We start from the raw sequence: 20,761 nt of genomic DNA, 5'->3' as shown, positions 1-20,761 counted from the left end.
CGGCCATAGTGACTTCCCCATTCCCATCTCATCCCCATCCCTTACCCGTGGCCATAACCCGTAGTGTAAAGCGTCCCCATGTGGTTGGGGTTGCTATACGTCACCCCGTGAGGGTGCGGATGGGGTGGGAAAAGTGTTGACTCCGCGGGTTAGAGAGCAGGACATCTTCGGCTTTTCCTTCGTATATTTCATGAGTAAATAGTGTTCTATTTGTTATTATAGAAGGACATATACTGAAAAGCATCAGAATATTTTTGACTGATATTATATCGCAAACTTTGCTAAAGTTAATATATATTTTTTAGTTTGTAAAGTCTGTGGTGTTTCCATTTGATTGTAAACGTACAGTTATTCCTGAAAATTCATTTATAATTGTCCCCAAGAATGGCAAAAGACGGCAGATTGATGACTAAATATGGCATTATTATGGGAATACTTAACATATACCAAAAAAAATAACATTTCTTGGCCACCACCTTGATTTAAGACAAAAATGCAATAAATGACACGACTTGGCAAGCCCGGTGTGGCTGCGCGGGTGTGTGTGACGAGTCATGGATACCAACCTGTCTCATGAATTAACTTACCCGCGTTACTTGTTATTTACTTGTAGATCAACAACGCTAATGTTTTGTTTTATGATATATAATGTATATGAATACAATGGTGTGTAAAAAATGCATTATTGTTTCCGTTTTCTGTAATTATTGGTTTGAAAGTGCTGCCAACATTATTATGACGTGCGGATTGGTGCCTCATATCTGTCCCGGGGATGGGAAGGTAACGGGGCGGCTTGTCCATACCCCAGTCCCGCGTATGGGGACGGGGACGGAAAGGGAATGGGGAAGACTAACACTATGGCCGTAAGCCTCGCGGCCAGTGTGTGAAGGTCCTCAGTGAACTTCATTAATTTCTAAACCGCGCGGGGAAAAAACGCTCGTGTGAAGCGGGCCTTACAATATTGCTTGTTTCTTGGGCACTGAATGCAGTGCAGTAAAGAATGACACGGAAAATAAAAAGGGGGTCGAGGGGTACGTAGCCCCTCCCATGAAGGGGGCGTAGTCCCCCCATTGGGGGGAGGGGGGATTCGCATTATTCTTGTCGGAAAAGATATATTAAAATTTATTAAACAAAAGAAAAGCAATGTTACCTGGGAAATGAACGCCAATTTTTTTCGCTCTCGCCGCCTCACAGCCTGGGGCCGTATTTACAATAAGTTGTGGGTGTCATACGGAGGAGACGCTTTCTGTCCTTCGTAAGGGACCCATAAAAATAGTCACGACTCTTCCCCTAGCGTCGACCCCAGCTGACGGGTGGTGTCCGAAATATTGCACGGATATTATCTTTTAAACTATATGGTAAATCATGAAATTTACGCTTGAAGTATAATTTAAAGAGGTTGTTTGTATTATGGGGGCGATATAAACAACTAGCGAGTTGACGAGAGGGTTTGCTTACGTACCTGTGACAGGGGCGCTAGAACAGGGCCGGGGGTGTCATAATCGTTATGAGTCGTTTTATAACTGAGATCGAGAGGTATGACAAGAATCGCCATTTTGTCTCCTTATGACAGCTTATGAGTGCTTAGGAGCGCTTTGTAAATACAGCCCCTGATTCGGCACGGTGTGAAGGGGGCCTAAAAGTAGTAGTAGTACTACAACAGTTACTATGGCGACAATAGTTATTGTTGTACTTGTTCACGTTTGCTGCTGTTTAGCAGCATTTGAAAGAAACACCACTTAGTTAACCAGCGAAATAACTGATACTCGTAAAGCAGGATAGATGAGATCATGACAGCCAAAGCACAAAGGGAAATAACTTAACGGTCGTCACAACAGTTTTCTCGAGCAGAGCGAGTGAAAGAGCCAGTAAGAAAGAAAACCTTTATTGGAGGTGTTCTCGGCCGAAACATTGCTCGTCCTCGTGACACACAACAACAACGGGACAGGACGAGGACGAGCTTTGCCAACTCTTTGGGTAACTCTTCTTGAAGGGACTGTAGGCTCCTCCTTCAGCGTCCCTAGCCATGGTAGCCGCCGTAGCCACCATAACCACCTCCATGGCCGCCACCGCCATGCCCACCGTAGCCGCCATAACCACCTCCATGTCCGCCACCATAGCCGCCGTAGCCGCCACCGCGGTGTCCGGGCTCCGGCATGGGGCTGGCCAGGGCGGCGGCCACCAGCAGGAGCACACTCAGTACTGCAAACACCTGCAACACAACACAAGAAAAACTACCTCAAGCACATCATTCATATACATATTGCACCTACATGTACAGCTATAGCATTCAGTGTGTGTGTGAGAGAGAGAGAGAGAGAGAGAGAGAGAGAGAGAGAGAGAGAGAGAGAGAGAGAGAGAGAGAGAGAGAGACTCACTGCCTTGTACATGTCGCCTTGGTGATTGGGTGTCGTCGAGTGATGCTTGACCGTCGTCGCCAACGCCTTATATACTGAACACTGCAACGCCCCCCCCCCCCTCCCCCTCACTGCAACATACACGACGATTATCTCATCCACTGGGGCGTGTTGAGGGAGGAAGTGACCATAAGACGGACGTGTTAGGTGAAAGGGAGTTACTATTTTTTATAGCATTACACTACTACTATTATTTTTATGTTCCTCCTATGGCGCCTTATATGGACTATCAGTTGGGGAGAAACAGTCTCACTCGAAGGAAATTACTTATCCTTTACATGGAAAATGTGACTATTGGTAGTACATGCTGCATGTCTGTAAACGAGCAGTAGTTTCTGGTTTCATCCCTTGTTGGTTCACTAACCTCCCCCATGCCCAACCTTTCCTTCCTCACACAATCATCCCCACCCAACTACCCAACAACACCTTTGTCGTTGGCGGGGCTAGCCTCGCTCACAGTGCCTTAAACTTTTAGCCAAGTTTACCCTAAATTTACTCTTATAAGTGCTTCATTATCCACATGTGACAGCAAATCATATTTTTGCCCATGAGGTCGGGGTCTCAAACATCCACTGCCAAAATAACATCCTTGTCCGACGCTTTGTTAAAGTTTTATTTGCGAAAAACAGGGGAACACGGACCCTGAAACCGTTAGTAGTTTGTGGTTGTGGGTTAAACATAGGGATATGCATGTGTGTGTGGGGCTCCCACCACACAGCTCTTCTTTCTGTGGAGAGAAAAGGGCTCTCGTCTCATCAGCTCTCTCCCTCATACTGATAGTCTTCACCTCTTAAATTCCGCCGCAATGTTGCCTCTTTCTATCTTCTATCGATATTTCCACCACGCCTGCTCTTCTTCGAACTTTAACTGCCTGCTCCCCTCCTGCGGCCCCGCTGCACCTGACTTCTTACTCATGCTCATCCCCTATACTGTCAAACCCTTATGCAAGAGTTAACCAGCATCTTTCTTTTCATCCCTCCCTCACGCTGGTAAACATGGAACAATTCTTTCATATTTCTCCTGCCTACGACACGACTTCTTTCAAGAGGAGGAGGGAGGGACACCCTCTCCTCCCGAAACTGACTTATCTTTCGGCCACCTTGGATTCTTTTTAGGAGCATGAGTAGCGGGCTTTTTTTTTTTATTAATGTTTACTTTTTGTAAAAAAAAAAAAAGTGGTTTACTAAAATACTGGTGCTTGGTTGCTGGTATGGCGGGCTAGGTTATTGATCTTGTGGTGATGTCTTACTGTGGTGTGGGGAATTTGTGTTACTAGCTTTGTGGTTGTGGGTTAAACATAGGGAGTGGCTTACTAATATACTGGTGCTTGGTTACTGATTTAGCGGGGTTAGGTCACTAATTTTGTGGGGTGAGACTACTTATTTAGTGGAGTTTGTTGACTTATTTGGTAAAGTGACGTAACTCTCCCGTAGACTGTATTTATTTTTTATGTTTTTACATCAGAGGACACTGCTCAAGGGCGACAAAAAGGATACAAAAGAAAAGCCCGCTACTCGCCGCTCCCATAAATTTTTTTGCCGGGGTTTCTTTGTCCACATCACTTCAGGCAGACGAGGGTGTGGAGTGAGGGAGATGAGGCTGGGAGGACGAGGGAGGCGAGGGACAGGTCGGGGGGATGGCGATGGAGAGGAAAGGCATTAACGCATCGGTCCTTCCTCTGCCTGTCCTTCAGCAACTAGCAGGGAACCTTTGACGAGCCCCACTCACTCGTCCCGTCGCTAACTTAAGGGGCTATAACACTGGGGATATTTTCCGTGGATCTTCAGTCAAACCACGATTTCCGCTGGCGTGGTTCTCATATTTCCGTGGTTCTCTGACGTGTCCACGATCTTCCAAAGCTACGATAAATTTCACCAAAGGACGACGGTATTACTCACCATCATCAGCAGCAGCAATAACAAGAAACAAATGAGAACCACGCTAGCGGAAATCGTGTTCTGACTGAAGATCCACGGAAAATTTGCCCAGTGTAATAGCCCCTTAAAATTTGCCCAGTGTAATAGCCCCTTAAAATTTGCCCAGTGTAATAGCCCCTTAAAATTTGCCCAGTGTAATAGCCCCTTAAAATTTGCCCAGTGTAATAGCCCCTTAAAATTTGCCCAGTGTAATAGCCCCTTAAAATTTGCCCAGTGTAAAAGCCCCCTAAAATTTGCCCAGTGTAATATCCCCTTAAAATTTGCCCAGTGTAAAAGCCCCCTAAAATTTGCCCAGTAGCCCATAAAATTTGCCCAGTGTAATATCCCCTTAAAATTTGCCCAGTGTAAAAGCCCCCTAAAATTTGCCCAGTGTAATAGCCCCTTAAAATTTGCCCAGTGTAATAGCCCCTTAAAATTTGCCCAGTGTAATAGCCCCTTAAAATTTGCCCAGTGTAAAAGCCCCTTAAAATTTGCCCAGTGTAATAGCCCCTTAAAATTTGCCCAGTGTAATAGCCCCTTAAAATTTGCCCAGTGTAATAGCCCCTTAAAATTTGCCCAGTGTAATAGCCACTTAAAATTTGACCAGTGTAATAGCCACTTAAAATTTGCCCAGTGTAATAGCCCCTTAAAATTTGCCCAGTGTAATAGCCCCTTAAAATTTGCCCAGTGTAATAGCCCCTTAAAATTTGCCCAGTGTAATAGCCTCTTTACACCTAACATTTCTCCGAGCACATCGTCTTCGCAGGTCACAACGATAGTCTAATTGTAATGATTATGAATGTCTAGTTATGATAGATGGTAAAAGTAGTTGCAACAGTAGTAGTGATGCATGTGCTGGTTGTAGTCGTTGTTGCTATTCTCGTTAACCTGGTAGCAGCGGGGATCATGTTTCTTAAAGGTGCTGGCGCGTTACCCCCGCCGTTTACCCGCCACACGATTCATGACCGAGGGAGGGCCCCGCCCCCCTCTAAGCGAGAAAAATGAGAAAAAATCACCCCCCACACAAACCATTTCATAATATATATCAACGCATTTGTGATCAGTTTATGCATCATCTATTTTGGGGGGTTTATGCCATGGCACAAATTTGGCCCGTCGCTGCTACCGGGTTAATTTTCGAATGATGTTGGATTTTTACACGAAACGTAATGGTGAGTTTTAACTTACCTGCATTTGAAGTTAAAAGTTCTCGTCCGTGAGTCCCCGTAAGCGTGCTAACCGGTCTGCAGGGCCTGGGTGGCAGCACAAGGTCTTCGCGTCGACTGGGGCGGCCTTCCTGAACTTAGCCCTGAGCTGAGTTTAGGACATTATTATTATTTTCTTTGTTATTTTTGTTATTATTATTATTATTATTATTATTATTATTATTATTATTATTATTTTTAGTAGTAGTAGCAGTAGTAGTGGCAGTAGTACCAAAGAGTATAGATAGTATAGAGGGGACACTCTCGCCAATTCCCTGTAAGTGGTGTGACGGTGGCGCCCCAAAGCGGCGTGCGTAACATTACTCAGCGGAAGGTAAATAACATGGCGAGCACTCGGTCCTGTGCTGCTAAAAATGGCATTGACTCGCAAGAAAATGCCTAACCTATATTATTTTCGTTTTACAAAGAGCAAGGAAAGGTTAATTATGTATTTTCAATGACAATTTTTAAAGATTATTAAGTTTACACTTGTTAGACACATCCGTCTGAAAGCCAGCCACACCACCACCAGTCAGGCAGCCACCACCACCACTCAGACAGCCACCACCACCAGTTAGGCAGTCACTACCACCAGTCAGCCACTTGGACCTACAAGTGGTTATATGAACTTATCTCTTCGTATTGCTTTATATAAAATTTAATATCACATCTATCTACACAAGTGCTGCCTCTCCGACCTGCTGTAGTAGGCTTTACTTGTGTTACAGGGTACAAGTGCTTATAAAAATAACTATCTCTCTTCGTTCTCCTCCACCAAAAATCATGTAACATTTCTAGGCTACCTACACAGGTGTGTACTCTCCCATTTGCTCCGAGAGGCTGCACCTGTGTTACAGCCTAAAAGTGGTTACAAAACGAACTAGTAGTTTTAGATATAGATCCAAACCACGGTTGGAGGTCATGTCTATTGGAGAGGTAGGAACAAACTGCCAGTGACCAGCGACACTCACATGCAGGTGTCAACGACGAGCAACACTCGTGTGTATTATCCACTTATTTATTCCGTTTAGAATATTATTAAGCTTTCCCAATCAGTATTTTGTTATATAAATGACAGCAGAGAAGCGATATATATTGCTACAACACGCATCGGTGCCAACATTCGCCCAAAAGATCATGTGTTTCGTGTGTTAGGTGCCACCACACACGCTAGCACGCGCGCGTCGCTTGGGGCGCCACCGTCGCCCCGCGGTTGGTTGCAGGTTTTCCATAGCGCGAGTGTCATCTCTTTACCAGCTATATTCTTTGCTACTACTACTACTACTACTACTACTATGTGTAGGAGTAATAGTTGTAATGGTGTTAATATTTTTGTTCTCGTTCATTTTGTTAATTTTAAGATATTCAACAGAAACACTTAACAAATCGGCGAACAAACGTGCAAACGAACAAACAAAACGAAAAAAAAATATTTATTGGTAACACCTTCACCGCCAACCAGACCAAAAGACAAAAGAGCTGTTATTGGATCGCTGGCTGGCCTGTTATCGGATGACTCCAACCATCTTTCATCCAGCCAGTCAGCTTCCGTGGCTGTGGGAGAGGGAGGGGGCGGGGCCTCTGGGTCAGTTTAGTGTGTGGCGAGTATAGTTATTGTTGTACTTGTTCTCGTTTACTGCTGTTTAGCAGCATTTGAAAAAAAACTACTTCGTTAACCAGGGAAATAACTGATAATCGTAAAGCAGGACAGATGAGATCATGACAGCCAAAGCACAAAGGGAAATAACTTGACGGTCGTCACAACAGTTTTCTCGAGCAGAGCGAGTGAAAGAGCCAGTAAGAAAGAAAACCTTTATTGGAGGTGTTCTCGGCCGAAACATTGCTCGTCCTCGTGACACACAACAACAACGGGACAGGACGAGGACGAGCTTTGCCAACTCTTTGGGTAACTCTTCTTGACGGGAGTGCAGGCTCCTCCTTCAGCGTCCCTAGCCATGGTAGCCGCCGTAGCCACCATAACCACCTCCATGGCCGCCACCGCCATACCCACCGTAGCCGCCATAACCACCTCCATGGCCGCCACCATAGCCGCCGTAGCCGCCACCGCGGTGTCCGGGCTCCGGCACGGGGCTGGCCAGGGCGGCGGCCACCAGCAGGAGCACACTCAGTACTGCAAACACCTGCAACACAACCACAAAAGCTGCTACAAACACATCATTGCTACATATTGCACCTACATGTACAGCTATAGGGCCGAGTGAGGCCTCAAAGGAGGACTGAATTGAGTGCGAAGGTTGGGGAGCTGAGGTGTATAATTATGTAGTCGCCGATTCGTGAACGGGGGAGGATGTGTGTTGTGATGGCCGTGTGTAGACTAGGGATGCTGACTCCGAGACACTTCGCTGTGTGTGTGTGTGTGTGTGTGTGTGTGTGTGTGTGTGTGTGTGTGTGTGTGTGAGAGAGAGAGAGAGAGAGAGAGAGAGAGAGAGAGAGAGAGAGAGAGAGAGAGAGAGAGAGAGAGAGAGAGAGAGAGACTCACTGCCTTGTACATGTCGCCTCGGTGATTGGGTGTCGTCGAGTGATGCTTGACGCTCGTCGCCAACGCCTTATATATCGACCACTGCCCCCCCCCCCCTCCCCCCCACTGCAACATACACGACGATTATGTCATCCATTGGGGGCGTGTTGAGAGAGTAAGTGACGGCGTGACAGATGTGATGGGTGAAAGGGAGGCAATAACACCTATTCAAGAACTTCTACAACTACTACTACACCTCTGGCCAATGTTTTGGTTATAGGTTATCAACATGGAGTTGGGTCGCTATTATGCTCGTGCTGGGTGACTTATTTGATGGGACCAGGGGACTAATCTCGTGGGAATGTCAATAATTTTGTGGATTTGGGCTAATTGTTGTAGGTTAAATATATGGAGTTGCGTTACTAATGTACTGGTGCTCAGTTACTGATTTAGCGGGGTGAGGTTACTAATTTGATGGAGTGACTGATTTGGTAGTTAAGCGACAACTCTCCCGAAGAATAAAATTTGCCAGCGTTTCTTTCTTTCCTGGCGCCATCACCGGCGAGCCTTGGGGTAGGCAGCCGGGAACCGCTAGACTCATGTTTGGGTTGCCGGCACCTGCATCACTTTGTCACAAAGGGAATGTTTGCCGCTGCTTTATAAATTGAAAATGTTCGATATAATTTATTACTTTCATTCTGTAAAAATAAGAGATGAATAATGGTATTAGTTCGCCAACGCCTTCAGAAGGAAACAGAGCACAACTGCGGCATGTAAGCTTGTCGAGTCGGTGTAGTGCACGCTCACAGGAAACAAAGGTGTCAGCTGCGGACTAGAATGAGTAGTTAAAGAGAAGGTCGGAGGGAGGCGGGGAGAGGAGAAGGAAGGATCTTCCGTTTGTAGGTCAACTGGCCTCCCGCCCTGCGGTCCCCTGATGAATTGGCGTCAAGGCTGGCTGGGCACACCATCACCAAACCACTGAATCTGGCGCAGTTTGAGTAAAAAAAAAAACTTCTTTAGACTTAGAACCAGTCAGACAGGACAAACGACTCACCAAAACGAGCCAGGGAAAGACCTCCAAGAAGTTATGCCACTCAGGAATGGAATTTCAAAACATCGACAAAACAAGCAAGAGAAACATCCTGCAAGTCCTGACGAGAGCACTCCCTCAATAAACAAGAAGGAAAAAAATGGCACAGGAAGTGGGCAAATTGAACTGGCCGACCACTCTAAGGGTAAAAGGCTTCACTGGAAGCAAAATATAGTTCACAAACGCCATTACCCCGAGGTACGGCTGGCCAGTGGTCAGCGTGCGGGCGTGGTGAGCCCGTGGACCTAGGTTCGAGTCGCACCGAAACACGCTGATTTTTCAAACCATCGCCGAGTGGGGAAGATTACCGACATGCTGCCCAGATCTTAATCAACCCTAACTGCAGGACTTTGTTCAAGAGGAGCACCGGGGGGCATCATGTGCCAAGCAGGAGTCATATGTCACGGCAGCCACTACAACTATAATTCGCTGCGCCACCAACGGGCTAGGGTCGCTCAATAGGCCATGGGCAGCACGTGAAAAAAAAACTCGTACCTGTGAATCACCTTTAATCCAAAATCATGACATAACGTGGAAAGGTTTCGCCTGCATGAGACAGGACGAGGTGAGGGACGTAATTACCCAGATGTTGAGGAAGGTTGTCCCGATGTGGCTCCCTCTGCAAGGCAAACAATTCACCGAACACGTTGCAAACGCGTCGAACGATGTTCATATGGATGTTAGTGTCTGAGGGTTTTGGACTCGCGGACAAAGGGCGTACTTTGACATCATCATCTTTGATCCCATGGCCCATTAACACGGAGAACTGCCCCGCGACGCAGCCCACAGAAGGGATGAACAGGAGAGAGGCAGGCAGGGCGTGTGGAGAAAGAATACATCATGTCGACCAGCGGGCCATTGCTGCCCACACGGCCGTGTCCCTGGTCCATCGCATTAGCGATCGTGATCGTATGACGGTATTCTTACTCACTGTCGCCTTGGAACGATGGATGTGTATCACTGCCTGTCCAGGACCATATCAAAGTTAGCTTACAGAAAACAAAAACAAACAAAAAATATATAGATAAAAATAGCCACGAAATGTGTTACACACCTGCTGGTGATTACATAAAGAGGAAAGTTTTTTGGTGTTCAAGGATTCCTTCGCGAGACGCTCATGCATATAGCAACTACCCTTAAAATGGAATGGCGCTCAAGCATTCTCCTGATAGTCATGCATGGCTTGTTGTCAGATGACTCCTAACTCCACGCTCCTTCCATCCAGCCAGTCAGCTCCCGTGGCTATGGGAGAGGGAGGAGGCGGAGCCTCTGAGTCAGTATAGTGTGTGGCGACTATAGATAATGTTTTACTTGTTCTTGTTTATTGATAATTAGCAGCATTTGAAAGAAAACTACTTCGTTAACCAGCGAAATAACTGATAAAGCAGGATAGATGAGATCATGACAGCCAAAGCACAAAGGGAAATAACTTGACGGTCGTCACAACAGTTTTCTCGAGCAGAGCGAGTGAAAGAGCCAGTAAGAAAGAAAACCTTTATTGGAGGTGTTCGAAACACTGCTCGTCCTCGTGACACACAACAACAACGGGACAGGACGAGGACGAGCTTTGCCAACTCTTTGGGTAACTCTTCTTGAAGGAACTGCAGGCTCCTCCTTCAGTGTCCCTAGCCATGGTAGCCGCCATAGCCGCCGTAGCCACCATAACCACCTCCATGGCCGCCACCGCCATGCCCACCGTAGCCGCCATAACCACCTCCGCCATGTCCGCCACCATAGCCGCCGTAGCCGGGCTCCGGCACGGGGCTGGCCAGGGCGGCGGCCACCAGCAGGAGCACACTCAGTACTGCAAACACCTGCAACACAACAACAAAAATACTTCAAATACATGATTGGTACATATTGCGGGTACACGTACAACTATACTAACGAATGAGGCCTGTGTGTGTGTGTGTGTGTGTGTGTGTGTGTGTGTGTGTGTGTGTGTGTGTGTGTGTGTGTGTGTGTGTGTGTGTGTGTGTGTGTGTGTGTGTGTGTGTGTGTGTGTGTGTGTGTGTGTGTGTGTTTGTGTGTGTGTGTGTGTGTGTGTGTGTGTGTGTGTGTGTGTGTGTGTGTGTGTGTGTGTGTGTGTGTGTGTGTGTGTGTGTGTGTGTGTGTGTGTGTGTGTGTGTGTGTGTGTGTGTGTGTGTGTGTGTGTGTGTGTGTGTGTGTGTGTGTGTGTGTGTGTGTTAGTTGATGTGTGTGTGTGTGTGTGTGTGTGTGTGTGTGTGTGTGTGTTAGTTGATGTGTGTGTGTGTGTGTGTGTGTGTGTGTGTGTGACTCACTGCCTTGTACATGTCGCCTCGGTGATTGGGTGTCGTCGAGTGATGCTTGACCGTCGTCGCCAACGCCTTATATACTGACCATTGCCTCGCCTCTCTATGGGGGAGTGTTGAGGGAGGGAGTGACGGTGTTACGTTATGGGTGAAAGGGAGGCACTAACATCTATACGAGAACTACTACTACTGCTACTTCTACTACTATTACTACTACTACTAAAATTACTACTACTACTGCTATTACTACTCTTAGCACTACTACTGCTACTACTATTACTACTACTACTATTACTACTACTACTATTACTACTACTACTATTACTACTACTACTATTACTACTACTACTATTACTACTACTACTACTACTACTACTACTACTACTATTACTACTACTACTACTACTATTACTACTACTACTACTACTATTACTACTACTACTATTACTACTACTACTACTACTACTACTACTACTACTACTACTATTACTACTACTATTACTACTACTACTATTACTACTACTACTATTACTACTACTACTACTACTACTATTACTACTACTATTACTACTACTACTATTACTACTACTACTACTACTACTACTACTACTACTACTACTACTACTACTACTACTATTACTACTACTATTACTACTATTACTACTACTACTACTATTACTACTACTACTATTACTACTATTACTACTACTATTACTACTACTACTACTACTACTATTACTACTACTGCTGCTGCTATGACACCCCTAGTCAGTGTTCAGGAAGCCCCACGCTCCAGGTTCTCCTACACTCAGCTCTGCTACAATCATGCCACAGAAGTAGATACAGGATAACTTCACACTTTTGGAATTCTGCTTTTATTTTATCAGAAAGAAAATTTATGTTGTCTTGGGAATGGACGCCAAATCTTTGTCTATCGCCTCCGCGCAGCCTTTCCACAGCGTCACAGCGTCACAGCGTCACATGGCGTCACATGGCGGATTAGGTTACTGACTTCGTGGGGATGCGTTACGAGTTTGGTGATTTTTTTTTTTTTTTTACAAAGGAGACTGCTCAAGGGCACAAAAAAAAGAAACAATAATAAAAAAAAAACGCTACTCGCTGCTACTTATGCTTCTAGTTTTATGGTTATAGGTTATCAGTTTGGAGTTGTCGCTAATATATACGTACTGTTTTTTTTAGATTGTTAGCTGACCAAATAGGTGGAGTTAGGTGACCAATTCAGAAGGAAGAGGCTGGGAGGACGAGGAGGCGACGGACAGGACTAGGGATGGGGCTAAAGAGGAAAGGCATTAACGCATCGCTCCTTCCTCTGCCTGTCATTCAGTAACCGCGCAGAAACCTTGCACGAGCCCCACTCACTCGTCTCGTCGCTCACTTCCACATGTCATTTCTCTGAACAAATCATCGCTAAATCCGCCCCCAAAGCGGCCGCCACCGCCATAGCCACAAGACCAACCATACCCGCCATACCAACCATATATAGCCGCCGTACCCACCATAGCCGCCCTACCCACTATAGCCGCCGCGGCGGTATCCGATCTCCGGATTTGTCCTGGCCAGGGCAGTGGCTGCCAGCAAGAACACACTCAGTATTGCAAACACCTGCAACACAACACAACAGAACGCAACGGAAACACATCAGTGTGATATAATACGCGTATAGCACTATTACCGCACTCCGACAAATAGGAAGTCAGTTACTCTGGGGCACGAACCTCCTCACAGTGCTGCTGCATCACCCCCAACACATCACTCTCTCCCTCATATGTCATCTACGTGCTATTTGAATTTGTATGTCAGATACTCTGTCTATATCAGATAAGATCAGGTAGCACCATGGCCTGGGAACTCCCCGGGCGGGCCCCAGTAGTCCAGTCCAGTAGTAGGCGTGGGATTGCCTTTGTAACGGCTCCCCGCACGGACTGACTTCACGGCTGAGTCGGACTGTACCTTGGACTGTACCTTCCCACCCTGAAACACTCGGCCCTGCAAACACCTGCAACACTGCACAACTACTGCATGCATGTCAGTTCGGTGTAGTACACGTCCATGGGCAACTAAAGTGTCACCTGCGGACTTAAATGAGTAGTTAAAGGGAAGGTCGGAGGGAGGCGGGGTGGGGAGGGGGAAGGATCTGCTATTTGTAAAGCAACTGGCCTCCCGTGCTGTAGTCCCCTGTTGGAGTTTCCGCCAAGGCTGGGTGGGCACGCCATCCCCGATCCACTGAACTTGGCGCCGTTTGAATTCGAAATATAATTCAAAACCTAACCACTCAGACAGGACACGCTGTTACCCGAAACGAGCGGAGGAAACACCAAGAACTCCGGCCACTAAGGATGAGCTATAAGAAGCAGTAGTCGTATGAGGAGATGCAGTAGGAACAGAAGCAGAAGTAAATGTAAAATAGTGTTGTAATTGTAGTAGTGATGTGTGTACTATATAGTTGTTGCTGTTCTCGTTTATTTTATTATTTAGCAGCATTTGAAAGATTTCTCTGATTCGTTAGCCAACAAAAAAAATCTGACAAATATCCGCAAACACGCAGGAAGGATGAGGAACTTGAAAGACAAAGAATAAGGATCTTTTTATTGTTTTCTCGACGAAACACTCAAAGCCTGAAAGACACAGGACGAAAGAAAGCCTTTATTGGAGGTGTTCTCGGCCGAATCGTTGCTCGTCCTCGCGGCACAAAACAGCAACGGGACAGGACGAGGACGAACTTTGCCAATCTTTAGAAAATTGTTCTTAATCAAAGGGCGTGGACGCTCCTCCTTTATCGTCCCTAGCCATAGTAGCCGTAGCCGCCGTAGCCGCCATAGCCGCCACGGAAGCCGCCGCCATACCCGCCGTAGAGGCCACCAAAACCGCCACCACCAAACCCGCGGTATCCACCACCATAGCCCAAGTAGCCGGGCTCCGGCATGGGGCTGGCCAGGGCGGCGGCCACCATCAGGAGCACACTCAGCACTGCAAACACCTGCAACACAACACCTGATGCAGACCCCAGTGTGATACAGCACACGTACACGTAGAACAATACTGCAGTACTGCAATACTGCAACACACAGCATTGCAAACACCTCAGAAATGTTACGTGCAAACATAAATAATAACAAAAGAATAAAGCACGCTATTTACTGCTCCTGTATATGAACGTAGATGAGTGGCCATAAAATGAGGTCAAATACGCCGCCGTCGAGTGTCGAGGGCGGCAAAAAGTGAGTAGTCGAGAAGATGAAAGTTTAGAAGACGAGGGAGAGAGAGAAGGGAAGAGGGTGTGTCGTGTGGCGGCCACTACATGCCTGGTGACCTGTGTGGCGCTTGTCTGTGTGTGTGTGTGTGTGTGTGTGTGTGTGTTTGTCTGTCTGTCTGTATCTCTGACTGTCTATGTGTGTGTGTGTGTGTGTGTGTGTGTGTGTGTAATTCACCACGACCTGATCACGAGTTGGACTCGCAATCGTCAGCAAGTTCATGCTCATTATCGTCGATCTGTGGGTACTGCCAGGACCTCACACACCACACACCCCATCCCCCTTGCTCGAGGGGGGACAGTAACCACTCCTTGTCAGCGGAAAGATTCCGGCCTGAGCGGGGCTCAAACCGCCGCCTGTCAGGCCGTGAAGCCTGGCAGCGCAGCGCTTTAACTGATTGAGCTACGGAGCGGTGTGTGTGTGTGTGTGTGTGTGTGTGTGTGTGTGTGTGTGTGTGTGACTCACCGCCTTGTACATGTCGCCTCGAGGAGTGGGTGTCGTCGAGTGGTGCCGAACCCTCGTCGTCGCCGCCGATATATACTCCTCGCCGCCCCTGTCCCCCGCACCCCCCGACTCCCCTTCGTCCTTAACCCCGCGGCGATTATCTCAACACCTTGGGGGGTGGGGGGGGGGGGAAATAACCAAATAACCGGGTGTCAGAAGGTGAATGGAAAAAGGCGGGGCTAGTAGTAGTAGTAGAGGAAGTAAAAGTCGTAGTAGTAGTAGTAGTAGTAGAGGAAGTAAAAGTCGTAGTAGTAGTAGTAGTAGTAGAGGAAGTAAAAGTCGTAGTAGTAGTAGTAGTAGTAGTAGTAGAGGAAGTAAAAGTAGTAGTAGTAGTAGTAGTAGTAGTAGTAGTAGTAGTAGTAGTAGTAGTAGTAGTAGTAGTAGTAGTAGTAGTAGTAGTAGTAGTAGTAGTAGTAGTAGTAGTAGTAGTAGTAGTAGTAGTAGTAGTAGTAGAGGATGTAAAAGTCGTAGTAGTAGTAGTAGTAGTAGTAGAGGATGTAAAAATCGTATTAGTAGTAGTAGTAGTAGTAGTAGTAGTAGAAGTAGTAGTAGTAGTAGTAGTAGTAGTAGTAGTAGTAGTAGAAGTAGTAGTAGTAGTAGTAGTAGTAGTAGTAGTAGTAGTAGTAGTAGTAGTAGTAGTAGTAGTAGAGGATGTAAAAGTCGTATTAGTAATAGTAGCCACCAACATCAATATGAACTATGAAGCCACAGTGGTGGAGAGTGACATTAGGGTGGGTCGGGAGTGACTTGAGTAGGGAAGGAAAGGGGGATCTGGACGTAATAGATGATAGGTGATTTAGTGGTAGGTAGTATTAGTGATATGGTTGGATGCCACAGTCATTAGCGAACAGAGTTGGGGCTAATGACCTCCAAGCTATGGAGCCCTCCATGATTATGTGTCGGGAAAATAAACATGGATGGAGGTATCATTTATGTAGTAAAAAAAAAAAAAAAAAATAGTAGTAGTAGTAGTAGTAGTAGTAGTAGTAGTAGTAGTAGTAGTAGTAGTAGTAGTAGTAGTAGTAAAAGAAGTAGTAGTAGGAGGAGGAGGAGGAACTTATCTAATTTAGCGTAGTGTTCACTTAAGAATAGTAACGTGCTCACTAAATCAAGTTCATACGTATTGTGCTCACCAAGTTGTTGATGTTGTGTTCACTTGAAGTTCGTATTGTGCTCACCAAGTTGTTGATGTTGTGTTCACTTGAAGTTCGTATTGTGCTCACCAAGTTGTTGATGTTGTGTTCACTTGAAGTTCGTATTGTGCTCACCAAGTTGTTGATGTTGTGTTCACTTGAAGTTCGTATTGTGCTCACCAAGTTGATGATGTTGTGTTCACTTGAAATTCGTATTGTGCTCACCAAGTCCTTTGTTGTGTGTTCGCCAAGTCGTTTGTCCCCACCCCAAGGACAGGTAACCTCATACTCACCAAGTCTAGTTTGATCTTGTTCTCTTTATTTCAGGTGACGCCGAGTATCCAGCTAAGAAGGAAGTGTGTTTCTGTTTTTTTTTCTTTTTCATTCCTTTTTCTTTTTCCTCTCTCTCTCTCTCTCTCTCTCTCTCTCTCTCTCTCTCTCTCTCTCTCTCTCTCTCTCTCTCTCTCTCTCTCTCTCTCTCTCTCTCTCTCTCTCTCTCTCTCTCTCTCTCTCTCTCTCTCTCTCTCTCTCTCTCTCTCTCTCATTAATACCTATTACTTTTTTTATTGCATTAGGTTGCTATGTACTCTATGTCGTTTCTTACATTGAAATTCTAGTAAGCTCGTAAATATAACACACACACACACACACACACACACACACACACACACACACACACACACACACACACACACACAGTTAACCTGATTTTCCTCCATCAGTCACGATATTCTTTTCATAACATTAGCCTTCCCCTCCCCTCTCCCTCTTTCCTGCCCTCCTGTTATCCTCGCCTAATCGTCACCTGTTCTTCCCCAGGTGAGTGAAGGCGCCACGAACCCACTCCTGCACGCGTGTCGGCCCCTTGGTGAGTACTAAACACATTGATCTAAAGTTGTATATGGGTGCATGCAGGTATTTTCAGCGGCGATGTTGCTGTTGGAACTCTTCTTAAATCGTGAGGTGACTTAACATATCGAAATTATTATTGTGTTTGTGAATAAGTAGACATAAACTGATGAAGAATGTGATGATGAAACTTCGAAAAAAATGGTTACAAAACATGTTGATAAAGGTTTAAAATGATTGGCATGGTCACGATTTTCCCGATATCCTTGCGTGCCCAGATTGTGTTCTTTTGGGTAGCAGCGTGAAGGCCATACCAACGTTTTGTCTAGCAACGTTTGTTTTGTAACGTTTTGTCTAGCAACGTTTATAAGAATACGCTGTGGCAAGGCGTCATTCGAGAAACATGTATATTTCGTAAAGACCGAATTGCCTCACGACGCTAATGATATCCCTGCGTGCTCAGGTTACGGTCTTTTGGGCGGCAGCGTGAAGGCCACCAGCGTTTTGTCTGGTAACGTTAATGAGGATACGTTGGGCAAAGCCTTCATCAGCGAGGCATGCACACTTCACACCAACTTGCCTGAGTCCTTGTGAACGCAGATTATGTTTTTAGTGTGGCAACGTTAAGGCTGCTAACGTTTTGTCTTCTAACGTTTATAAGGATACGTTGGGCAAAGAATTTATCAACTAGAGATGAATGCTTTGTTAAACCGAAATGCCTAATGCACTCCTACTCCTATGAACCTGTCGTGTTTTCTTTCTTTATTGTGTGTGTGTGTGTGTGTGTGTGTGTGTGTGTGTGTAGAAACGTTCAGTCCAGTTAACGTTTGTCTGGCTACGTTGGTCAAATAATTCATCACCGAAACAAGTATCCTCTGTTCAGTCCTGCAAGCCACTCACAAGCTTTTTTTTTCTTATGCTTCCATTCAGGCCACCCACTCCTGTACCCTGCCATGTGTCCTTCCTTCATCCTTCCTTCATCCTTCCTGCATCCTTTCTTCATCCTTCCTGCATCCTTCCTTCATCCTTCCTGCATCCTTCCTTCATCCTTCCTGCATCCTTTCTTCATCCTTTCTTCATCCTACCTTCATCCTTCCTGCATCCTTCTAGCATCCTTCCTGCATCCTACCTTCATCCTTCCTGCATCCTTTCTTCATCCTTCCTTCATCCTTCCTGCATCCTTCCTTCATCCTTCCTTCATCCTTCCTGCATCCTTTCTTCATCCTTCCTGCATCCTTCCTTCATCCTTCCTTCATCCTTCCTTCATCCTTCCTGCATCCTTCCTTCATCCTTCCTGCATCCTTCCTTCATCCTTCCTTCATCCTTCCTTCATCCTTCCTTCATCCTTCCTGCATCCTTTCTTCATCCTTCCTGCATCCTTCCTGCATCCTTTCTTCATCCTTCCTGCATCCTTCTTTCATCCTTCCTTCATCCTTCCTTCATCCTTCCTGCATCCTTTCTTCATCCTTCCTTCATCCTTCCTTCATCCTTCCTTCATCCTTCCTGCATCCTTCCCTCATCCTTCCTGCATCCTTCCTTCATCCTTCCTGCATCCTTTCTTCATCCTTCCTGCATCCTTCCTTCATCCTTCCTGCATCCTTCCTTCATCCTTCCTTCATCCTTCCTTCATCCTTCCTTCATCCTTCCTGCATCCTTCCTTCATCCTTCCTTCATCCTTCCTTCATCCTTCCTTCATCCTTCCTTCATCCTTCCTTCATCCTTCCTTCATCCTTCCTTCATCCTTCCTGCATCCTTCCTTCATCCTTCCTGCATCCTTCCTTCATCCTTCCTTCATCCTTCCTTCATCCTTCCTGCATCCTTCCTTCATCCTTCCTTCATCCTTCCTTCATCCTTCCTGCATCCTTCCTTCATCCATCCTTCATCCTTCCTTCATCCTTCCTTCATCCTTCCTTCATCCTTCCTTCATCCTTCCTGCATCCTTCCTTCATCCTACCTTCATCCTTCCTTCATCCTTCTTTTATCCTTCCTTCATCCTTTCAGCATCCTTCCTTTATCCTTCCTTCATCCTACCTTCATCCTTCCTGCATCCTTCGTTCATCCTTCCTTCATCCTTCCTGCATCCTTCCTTCATCCTTCCTTCATCCTTCCTTCATCGCCTCTACCCAGTACTTACCAAGCTTTCCCACAACTTGGCCCCTTCACAAGACCACCGACGGATCTTTTAAGCGTCGTATCAATCTTCATCAACAATAATGAGTCTGAATAATTGTTGGTGACCTGTTTTTCTTGGTGTGGTTACTTGGTATTTTATTTTTTTATATAACTTTTTAAGACTGAGTTTGTATTGTGTCGACTTAACTCTGTGGAAATCCAACGCTTTTAACCAGCTCCGTCCTAGAAAGGGAATTAAAAAGCCAACCGAGGCGCATAACTTAAAAAATACTAATGTAACGTTAAAAATATCTGCCATGGGTAGTTGAGGGACAAGATGACCCAGATGTTGAGGAAGGTTGTCCCGACGTGGCTGTAGCGGCCACGTTTCTCCCTCTGCAAGGCAAACAATTCACCGAACGCGCTGCAAACGTGTCCAACAGTATCCGGGTGGATATTGGCGTCTGAGGGTTTTGAATTCGCGGACAAAGGGCGTTCTTTGACATCATCATCTTTGATCCCATGGCCCGTTAACATGGAGACCTGCCCCGCGACGCAGCCCACAGAAGGGATGAACAGGAGAGAGGCAGGCAGGGCGTGTGGAGAAAGAATACATCATGTCGACCAGCGGGCCATTGCTGCCCACACGGCCGTGTCCCTGGTCCATCGCATTAGCGATCGTGATCGTATGACGGTATTCTTACTCACTGTCGCCTTGGAACGATGGATGTGTATCACCGCCTGTCCAGGACCATGCGTAATACTTTATTTTTTTATCGATGCTTACCTGCTGGAAAGTTTTGAGGTGTTCAAGGCTTCCTTCGCGAGACGCTCATGCATATAGCAACTACCCTTAAAATGGAATGGCGCTCAAGCATTCTCCTGATAGTCATGCATGGCTTGTTGTCAGATGACTCCTATCTCCACGCTCCTTCCATCCAGCCAGTCAGCTCCACAGAGTTATATACAGAGTGTATATAACTCTGTGGTCAGCTCCCGTAGCTATGGGAGACGGAAGGGGGCGGAGTTTAGTGTGTGGCGACTATAGTTATTGTTGTACTTGTTCACGTTTACTGCTGTTTAGCAGCATTTGAAAGAAAACTACTTCGTTAACCAGCGAAATAACTAATAAAGCAGGATAGATGAGATCATGACAGCCAAAGCACAAAGGGAAATAACTTGACGGTCGTCACAACAGTTTTCTCGAGCAGAGCGAGTGAAAGAGCCAGTAAGAAAGAAAACCTTTATTGGAGGTGTTCGAAACACTGCTCGTCCTCGTGACGCACAACAACAACGGGACAGGACGAGGACGAGCTTTGCCAACTCTTTGGATAACTCTTCTTGAAGGGACTGCAGGCTCCTCCTTCAGCGTCCCTAGCCATGGTAGCCACCATAACCACCTCCATGGCCGCCACCGCCATGCCCACCGTAGCCACCATAACCACCTCCATGGCCGCCACCGCCATACCCACCATAGCCGCCATAACCACCTCCGCCATGTCCGCCACCAT

General features: G+C 46.3%; 1 protein-coding gene and 2 long non-coding RNA genes across 3 annotated transcripts; all 3 read right to left on the bottom strand.

Annotated features, from left to right (window-relative positions):
* Window positions 1-1,869: 1,869 nt before the first annotated feature.
* LOC126986660 (uncharacterized) lies at window positions 1,870-2,484 on the bottom strand. The gene is made up of 2 exons (XR_007739859.1): window positions 2,379-2,484; window positions 1,870-2,212 (listed from the first exon to the last, which is right to left on the bottom strand). It is a non-coding gene; the product is annotated as an uncharacterized LOC126986660 (long non-coding RNA).
* Window positions 2,485-7,336: 4,852 nt separating this feature from the next.
* Window positions 7,337-11,419, bottom strand: LOC126986659 (uncharacterized). The gene is made up of 3 exons (XM_050842936.1): window positions 11,390-11,419; window positions 10,777-10,921; window positions 7,337-7,567 (listed from the first exon to the last, which is right to left on the bottom strand). Exons 1-3 carry the CDS (start codon window positions 11,399-11,401, stop codon window positions 7,488-7,490), a joined length of 237 nt encoding a protein of 78 aa, XP_050698893.1. The 5' UTR covers window positions 11,402-11,419; the 3' UTR covers window positions 7,337-7,487.
* A 2,554-nt stretch (window positions 11,420-13,973) lies between these two features.
* Window positions 13,974-15,281, bottom strand: LOC126986661 (uncharacterized). The gene is made up of 2 exons (XR_007739860.1): window positions 15,118-15,281; window positions 13,974-14,378 (listed from the first exon to the last, which is right to left on the bottom strand). It is a non-coding gene; the product is annotated as an uncharacterized LOC126986661 (long non-coding RNA).
* Between the last annotated feature and the right edge of the window lie 5,480 nt (window positions 15,282-20,761).

The sequence above is a fragment of the Eriocheir sinensis genome, chromosome 62, assembly GCF_024679095.1.
Source record: "Eriocheir sinensis breed Jianghai 21 chromosome 62, ASM2467909v1, whole genome shotgun sequence".
Taxonomy (NCBI): domain Eukaryota; kingdom Metazoa; phylum Arthropoda; class Malacostraca; order Decapoda; family Varunidae; genus Eriocheir; species Eriocheir sinensis.
Note: the sequence above shows the minus strand (reverse complement) of the source record. Positions and strands in the feature narration are given on the sequence as shown.